Raw genomic sequence first — 9,469 nt, forward strand, 5'->3', positions numbered from 1 at the left:
ACCAGGGGGCAGTGGACAACTGTTTTTTGACTTTCCACGATTACTCAATAAAGTGTTGCCTAAAACAGGAGAGAATCGGCCAGTCTTCTGGTTATTCGAGAACGTGGTCGCGATGGAGAAAGGTTTCCAAAAAACTATTTCTCTCCACCTGGAGGTAAGCAGCATGTAGGACTGGGTTAAAGTTAAACTAAAAGCAGAGGTCCACTTTAACATTAATTTACCATATATCATGTCGTACACATCATGTTATCCACTGCAGTCACATCCCAGTTACACCTTTACTTACTTTATTGTACTTCCTATTTAAAGGGAACCTGTCATCAACTTTATGCTGATATCAGCGGTGTGTCACTCATGAGCTAATAATAATACGTGTTTTCTTCTTTCAGACAAATCCTGTAAAGATTGATGCAAGTGTGGTATCGGCTGCTCATCGAGCCAGATTCTTCTGGGGGAACCTGCCTGGCATGAACAGGTTAGTCACAGATCTTAAAAAACAAAAAAAACATCGTCAATGTAGCGCATACTCTATTTTTTTTAGATCCAAATGAATAACTCTGTGTCTATTGTATCTCCACCCTGAGTGTGGGGACGTAGTCAAGGACTCACATCTTCGAAGACTATTTTAAACGATGCATTAATAAGTTCCTTGTAGTAACTTTGTCTACACGATAAATGCCATTTGCTAAAGTGAGACAACACATTTAATGCTATGATACTGATGTAAAGGGAAGAAGAGATTTTCCTCAGGTCTAGTCCAACGTCAAACTGGTTAGTTGGCACAGTGGTTCCACAACCATTGTCCGTAACACTATTGTTAGGAAGCAACAAATTAACCAGCCACAATAAAGTAACAGGACACGGTCCTGACCCTTAAGCCTTTGGAAATGTATATTGATGCCTGACGGATCGGGTGGTGGGCAATCAGGTGCCCGGCCATCTCGAAACCTGAAGAGTAGATAGTGGTGGTTTTCATCTCCTTGGTCTTCTCAGTTCTAACGTACAAGCTGCTGAGTCCTGTGTATGGAATAGAGATAGCAGCAGTGCCACTGACTGTACTGGTCCCAATGGTCACATGGCTGATCACATGGTCACCGACATGGCTGCAACTAGATTTAAAACTGAGTTAAAAAACATCCAGGTACCTCTTCTTTTTGTCTATTCAAAACTGCTCTTAGAAAAAGAGGGGTGAAATCCGAATGGCGCCCCTACTGTTAATGGTGTGAACTATTCCCACAAGTCTTGGTGCTAAGAAAAAAGAGAATTAGGATTCCCTCCTGAGGGTTGGGTTACCTGGACCTACAGCCGTGCCATCGTGCCATAGATAATAACTCCATTGTTGTTCTAGGCCTCTAGTAGCTACAGAGCAAGAGAAGACAAAGCTTCAAGATTGCTTGGAGCCCGGAAGAGTCGCGAAGGTGAGAAGTAATGTGACGGTGGAGGACATGATGAGCTTTATAGCAGTGTATTAGTGATAAGGTAGCAGAGCAGATTGAGAGTAGGGATCAATGGTTCCATCAGCCGGATCATCCAGTCCGGTGAGTGATTCCTTCTTCTCAAATACTAAATATAGAATTTCACATATTCTGAAGATTCTTTACAGTTAGAGCAGATTAACCCCTTAATGACCACTGATATGTGTTTCTACAGCAGTCAATACTGGGCTTTATTCCAGGCCTTCGTCGTTTTACGGCTAGAATGAGCTCAGCAGAGGTCGCCTCTCATATGACAGCTGTGCTCCCGTCCCTGCCAAAGTGCCGATCCAGGCCGTTTAACCCCCTTTGATTCCGTGGTCATAGATGGTGTGGTGCGAATATCTGTACACTATGGCTGGGGGCCTAATGAAAGCCCCCGGGTCTGCCTGCAGTGCATGCTTTTAGGCTGTGCCTGTCAGTGTAGCACTGACAGTATATAGTACACTGCACTACATAAGTGGTACCGTGTACTATGTGAGCGATCAAGGGATTGCATGTCAAAGGTCCCTTGTGGGACTAATGAGTTGTAAAAAAAAAGTTAAATAAATCTTTATTTAAAAAAGAAATCTTCAAAAAATACACATTTTCCATTGATATTCCATGGAAAATATTACAAAAATAAAAACACTTCTATGTATTTGGTAACGACTCTCACTATACAATTATCACATAACTGATCCCACACGGTGAACACCATAATAAAACAAAACAAAAAAAACAATGCCAGATTTGCTGTTTTTTGCCTATTCATCACAAAAAAAGACTAAAAAGCAATGAAACCGTGTTATGTACCCCACAATGGTACCAAATAAAAAAATACAAGTCGTCCCACAAAAATCAAGCCCTCACATAGCTCAGTAGAATCAAAAATAAAAAAGTTATGGTTCTTATGATGCAGCAATGCAAAACCTTTTTCTTTTCTTTTTTTAAGGTTTTTATTGTGCAAAAGTCATAAAACTTAAAATAAACTATATGTATTTGGTATAGCTGGAATCTCACTGATCTAAACTTATAATGTAAACAATCAATGACAGTATTGCTGTTTTTCTCATCCCCTCCCAGAAAGTGTTAATAAAAGTTAATCAGTAAGTCATGTGTACCCCAAAATGGTGCCATTAAAAAGCCCTCATACAGCTTCATCGACATTGAAATAAAAAGTTACAGCTCTTAAAACACAACGATTAAAAAATGAAAACGAATTGCCTGATCACCAAGGCCCCAAATGCGTACAGGGAGAAGGGGGTAAAGCAGACTGAGAGTAGGGATCAGTGATTGCACCCCCCCCCCCCCCTAGTCTGGAATTACAATTCCCAGTTCTGAAATCCTTGTAATTTTATGATCCTAAAAACTTCATAATTAGAGGATTCTTTACAGTGAGAGCAGACTGAGAGTAGGGATCAATGCTTTGATCCACCCACCTACCACCCAGTCCGGTGGAGCGATTTCCTCTTCTTGAGTTTTTGTAATATGAACTATTAAAATTGGCATTATTAATGTCTAGGAGGATTCTTTACAGTTAGAGCAGACAGAGTAGGGATCAGATATTCCATCCATCCAGATTCTTTACAGTCAGAGCAGTACTAGTGGGGAATATTCTATTTATTTGGGCACATTACGGACCTGCCACAAGCACATGGGGCAATTTATTTTTAGTTTTTGGAGCTTTTAGAATTTTTACACCAGAAATTGCATTGATTGGAGCACAAATCTACACCAGGTTATAGATGCTGTGGATTTCTGGGTAGAGGCAGACATGGGCCTTTTTGTCACATATTACTACACATGGATAAATATATGTGTCCCTTACAATGTCTCCCGCAGTTCACCAAGATACAAACCATTACTACCAGCCCCTGGTCTCTTCGTCAGGGAAAGGATCACGAGTTCCCAGTCATGATGGATGGGAAGGAGGACATCCTGTGGTGCACGGAGATGGAGAGGTAATGTGACCGGGCACCTGAGCCTTCACCTACAGGGGATTGTGTCCGGACGGGACAAAATCTGCATAAAATGTTGAGAAACGTTGTGAATACTTTATCTTGTACTGATCCACACTGCATAAAATATTATACTCTTCTCACATCCAAAGCGGCACGTGGGAGGACAAAAGGCAGAGCTCTGCTGTTGGGTCATACGACTAATGGGTTGGGGCTAAATTTGGTCTCAAAGACCAACCAGCAGAATTTGGAAAACTGCTCAAGAAGTAATAGAGAGAAAACATCAGGTCTCAGATTAGAAGATTCACCAAGAAATCTTGCTGCCTTATAATCTAAAATGAGGGGGAAGGTGGTAGGTGGGCAACTGACCCCACAGATCATTTCCATAACAATCTGCACAGCCGCCTAGTCCTCTCTTTCCCCAGCTTGATAGTCATTTAATGCTAGCATTAACCCCTCTAGTATGACCACCAGGGAAGTAGGGATTATCTTCTTCAGCATACTAGACCACCAGGTATGTTGTCATTAACCTCTGTAGTACACTAGACCACCAGGGAAGTAAGCATTATCTCCTTCAGCATACTAGACCACCAGGTATGTTGTCATTAACCTCTGTAGTACACTAGACCACCAGGGAAGTAGGCATTATCTCCTTCAGCATACTAGACCACCAGGTATGTTGTCATTAACCTTTCTAGTACACTAGACCACCAGGGAAGTAGGCATTATCTCCTTCAGCATACTAGACCACCAGGTATGTTGTCATTAACCTCTGTAGTATATTAGAGAAGGCCACCAGAGAAGCAGGAAATAACCCCTTCATCATCTTGGACCATCAGGGATGCTGACATAACCACTCCTGCACCGTAGAAAGAAACAAATGATAAAATGAACCCCTGTAATATGCTAGGCACCGGGAAAGCAAGCAGGACACTAGACCACCAAGAATGCTAACATTAAAGGGGTTATCTGGGAATTTGATATTGATGGTCAATATCAGATCTGAGTCCGATTCCCGACACCCCCCTGATCAGCTGTTTGAAGAGACCACAGCACTCACCGGAGCGCCATCCGTTTGATAGCAGCTCTGCTTGGTATTGCAGTCCAGCCTTTACTTGACCGATGAACAAGATGTCAGTGGCCTAGGAAGAGGCCTAAGCTCTCATGGAGCGCGGCGGTCTCTTCTAGTAACAGAATGGCGGGGGTGCATGGCGTCAGAGCCCCGCTGATCTGAAATTGACAGTGATCAATATCAAATTCCTGCAACACCCCTTTAATTCCTCTAGGACACTAGACCATAAGGGAAACATACTAGCCTTTTACACACCCTAGACCACCAGGAAGGAAGACATTAACCCCTCCAGTACACTAAGTGACCAGAGATGCTGATAGAACTTATTCAGCATCCTAGACCACCAGGCATCCTAACAATAATCCCTCTAGTACATTAGACCACCAAGGATGCTGACATTAACCCCTTCAGCACCTTAGACCACCAGGAATAGTAACATGTACCCCTCTAGTACACTAGACCACCTGGGAAACAGGAATTAATCCCCCCCAACAGGGATGCTGACATTAACCCCTCCAGTACACTAGACCACCGGAGATGCCAGCATTATCAATTCTATTTACCATCACATGAACTTATAAAATGAACTTTTCTCATTTACATCAGATGATCTGCTTCTTCCCCCATCACTGGTGCTCCAGGAAGTGACATCATGTCCATCGAGACATCACATGACCGAAGTATACAATACTGATTGGCTGCCACAGTCATATGACCCTTCCCTCTTCTCTAATTGTGGAAAAAAATAAAAAGTAGACAATAAAACTTGTAAAAACATTTGGACAGAACCTCCTCAGTCATCACCACCAGTCAGTCCATCCACTCTTCTTCCTGTAGGGTCTTCGGATTCCCCCCGCACTATACGGCTGTCTCAGATATGAACCGCTGCTCCCGACAGAAGCTCCTGGGAAGGTCATGGAGCGTCCCGGTCATCCGGCATCTGTTCGCCCCGCTCAAGGATTATTTTGAAAGTGTGTAGAAGCCACACGGGGCCCCCAGGCTGAAGATTTATCATGGAGACACCGTTTTTTTTATTACATTATTATATAAAGAGAAGTTGTGTATTTTATGAACTTGTGAAGTCTCTTTAGTGGATGGAGGGCCAGCAGGATGGATGCACCCGACAATCCATCACTGGTTGGGGGTTTTCTGTGGTGTTGGGGCAGTATATACAGTCGTGGCCAAAAGTTTTGAGAATGACACAAATATTAGTTTTCACAAAGTTTGCTGCTAAACTGCTTTTAGATCTTTGTTTCAGTTGTTTCTGTGATGTAGTGAAATATAATTAGACGCACTTCATACGTTTCAAAGGCTTTTATCGACAACTACATGACATTTATGCAAAGAGTCAGTATTTGCAGTGTTGGCCCTTCTTTTTCAGGACCTCTGCAATTCGACTGGGCATGCTCTCAATCAACTTCTGGGCCAATTCCTGACTGATAGCAACCCATTCTTTCATAATCACTTCTTGGAGTTTGTCAGAATTAGTGGGTTTTTGTTTGTCCACCCGCCTCTTGAGGATTGACCACAAGTTCTCAATGGGATTAAGATCTGGGGAGTTTCCAGGCCATGGACCCAAAATATCACTTTTGCCTTATGGCACGGTGCTCCATCGTGCTGGAAAATGCATTGTTCTTCACCAAACTGTTGTTGGATTGTTGGAAGAAGTTGCTGTTGGAGGGTGTTTTGGTTCCATTCTTTATTCATGGCTGTGTTTTTGGGCAAAATTGTGAGTGAGTCCACTCCCTTGGATGAGAAGCAACCCCACACATGAATGGTCTCAGGATGCTTTACTGTTGGCATGACACAGGACTGATGGTAGCGCTCACCTTTTCTTCTCCAGACAAGCCTTTTTCCTGATGCCCCAAACAATCGGAAAGAGGCTTCATCTGAGAATATGACTTTGCCCCAGTCCTCAGCAGTCCATTCACCATACTTTCTGCAGAAGATCAATCTGTCCCTGATGTTTTTTTTGGAGAGAAGTGGCTTCTTTGCTGCCCTTTTTGACACCAGGCCATCTTCCAAAAGTCTTCGCCTCACTGTGCGCGCAGATGCGCTCACACCTGCCTGCTGCCATTCCTGAGCAAGCTCTGCACTGGTGGCACTCCGATCCCGCAGCTGAATCCTCTTTAGGAGACGATCCTGGCGCTTGCTGGACTTTCTTGGACGCCCTGAAGCCTTCTTTACAAGAATTGAACCTCTTTTCTTGAAGTTCTTGATGATCCTGTAAATTGTTGATTGAGGTGCAATCTTAGTAGCCACAATATCCTTGCCTGTGAAGCCATTTTTATGCAACGCAATGATGGCTGCACGCAATGATGGCTGCATGATGGCTGCAACGCAAAGTTTTTTTGGGGATTGGGTTAATTTTCATGGCAAAGAAGGACTATGCAATTCATCTGATCACTCTTCATAACATTCTGGAGTATATGCAAATTGCTATTATAAAAACTTAAGCAGCAACTTTTCCAATTTCCAATATTTATGCAATTCTCAAAACTTTTGGCCACGACTGTAGACATCTTACACATTATAGTATATAAATGTCTTTAGGATGCTGGCTGTAATGGACAATGGGCGTGGACCCGCTGTGCCATCTATCCAGTTTGACTTTGGGCCAAACCTAAGGGCGGTTCCCAGATTTTCACCATTTAACCCATATACAGGGATCTGGCCTTCGCTGCAGGGAATCAGCCTGGCGCTACCTCCTGGAGTAGTTCCATGTGGTTGACAGCTGACCCATAGGGGGCAGAGATACTGGTGTGAAGCACCAATACTCATAGGAGATAAACCAAAGTCTGGGCAGGCAGATTTCATATGTATCTGTAAGTCAAGTTGGAGGTCTGGGCTGGCATCAGTGGGTCAGAACAGAGAACTGGCAATGGTCAGGGCAGGCAGCGGACTATCAGAATTGTAAAGCAGGCTGGAGCTCGGTACACGAGCAGAATTTCTGCTGATAATCGTCCAGTAACTGCCGGATTATCAGACATCCACTGGATTACACAGGTGAGCATTAAGCCCTGTTCACACTTTGTTTTTCTTAACGTATTGCCAAAATGTAGGAAAAAGACAAGATTTAAACATGGTTAGTACACGCAAGATTGTGTTAGTGCAAAAAAATATATATTTGAAACGAGTATACACAGTTGAATGACCCAGACTGTAACCATGACAACCAGAAAGAAAACCTCCATTCTTTACACTGCAGTCTGCATCTAGAGAACTGGATCAATATGGTAACGTGTGATAGGACTCAGTGATGGTCTAAGACCGAATAACAGGGCTGGACTGAAGTTGGTGGAAGCCCCTAGGCAAAGAATTAAAAGGAGGGGTGAGGGAATATACCCAGGCCCTCTCCACTGTATACATTACTCGTATAGAAAGTCACAGGGAGGTTGGTTGGTGGAGGCCTCCCAGATCATGGTGGCTTGGTGGAGGCCCTGCCTGGCCTCTCTGTAATCCAGCCTTGACTATGAACCGTAATGCCCACAAAGGACTCACTCAGTACTTATTTCTATGAGTTTGGGGCACAGTTTTGGCATAGTACGATACAGACTCAGACACAACAGTAGCCACCAGTCTCAACTCCAAAACTAGGGGTAGGGGGTGAAGTTGGCAATCAAATAGAGGTAGAGGGGACAGAGGCTCAAGGGGAGTTTTTTTTAGGGACAGGACAACTAGGGTCAGACTCCCAGCTCAGAAACACACAGGGCCCATAACCCTTACTAAACACACCGACGACCTCCAAATAATTATTATTTCAAAACGTAGTTTGACTGACACAGAGATGGGGTTGCTGCTACGTAAAGGGCTGTCCTTTGTCCCGGATTGCAAATTCAATCCCTTTAACTGGGTCAAAGATATCAACCTGTTTATTAGGATACTTAAATGGACCGGGATCTGTGCCATAAATTGGGTTTTGAAGAGGAGGAGCTAAATGATGTGAGACTCCTAGCTGACCTCCTGGAAGAAGGACAGAGAGCAATAGGTACTGGCCCCTTTACTGAACTGAAATTGCCCTCAAGAAGAAATCCACCTACCAATGACTACTCTCCACTTGACGCCTTCTTAACAGTGGTTACGGACAGACTTAGGTCGTTACGTATACACTGTCAGGACAAGACCAACCTCACTTCAGCAGAATCTGAGGCCTTACGCACTCGACAAGATGACAAAGACATTGTCATAAAAACCTCTGATAAAGGGGGTAACGTGGTGATCCTAGACACGGATACCTATAAAGGAATGTGTCTACAGATCCTGGAGGACAAGGCCTGCTATGCCAGGATAGATTCAAATCCAACATTGGGCTTCAGGGATTAACCATCGGCACATACAATCAAGCACATGAGGAGGTATTGGAAGTCCTTAAAGAATACTGGGAGATCCTGAGTAGTGATGAGCGGCAGGGGTCATATTCGAATTCGCGATATTTCACAAATATTTTGTAGAAAATTCGTCAAATATTCGCAAATTCAAATATTTGTTATATTCTACGATTTTTTTAAGATTATAGCACTATATTAGCTAAATTGCTCTATATTCTTTTTTTTTATATTCTCTATATTGCTATAACTTAGTTTTTTCGAATATTCATAATATTCTAAAACAAGAACATATAGCAATATAGCGAATATAAAAAAAAACGATAGCACTATATTAGCTAAATTGCTCTATATTCGTTTTTTTCGAATATTCGACATATTGCTATATATTCTTGTTTTAGAATATAACGAATATTCGAAAAAAACAAAGTTATAGCAATATAGCAAATATTCGAAAAAAAAAAACGAATTTAGAGCAATTTAGCTAAAATAGTGCTATAATCTTCTTTGTCTAATAGTTGTAAGTTGAAAAAATCGCAATGAAAATTCGCATTATGAAAATTCGCAAACAACACTACTCCTAAAGTCAAATATACTGCAGCCTTCTCATTGGCCCACAAGCTAGAAGCAGGGAGGGATCATGTGTACTGATAAAAAAAA

General features: G+C 42.7%; 1 protein-coding gene across 1 annotated transcript in view; it reads left to right on the forward strand.

Annotated features, from left to right (window-relative positions):
- The window catches only part of LOC122935196 (DNA (cytosine-5)-methyltransferase 3A-like), a 37,716-nt gene extending 32,253 nt beyond the window's left edge, over positions 1-5,463 (forward strand). The window contains exons 14-18 of the mRNA XM_044290959.1: positions 6-154; positions 390-475; positions 1,349-1,418; positions 3,297-3,415; positions 5,322-5,463. Of these exons, the coding sequence (XP_044146894.1) occupies positions 6-154; positions 390-475; positions 1,349-1,418; positions 3,297-3,415; positions 5,322-5,463 (566 nt within the window). The remainder of the gene's footprint in view (positions 1-5; positions 155-389; positions 476-1,348; positions 1,419-3,296; positions 3,416-5,321) is intronic.
- The last annotated feature ends 4,006 nt before the right edge of the window (positions 5,464-9,469 follow it).

This window comes from Bufo gargarizans, chromosome 4 (assembly GCF_014858855.1).
Source record: "Bufo gargarizans isolate SCDJY-AF-19 chromosome 4, ASM1485885v1, whole genome shotgun sequence".
Classification (NCBI taxonomy): domain Eukaryota; kingdom Metazoa; phylum Chordata; class Amphibia; order Anura; family Bufonidae; genus Bufo; species Bufo gargarizans.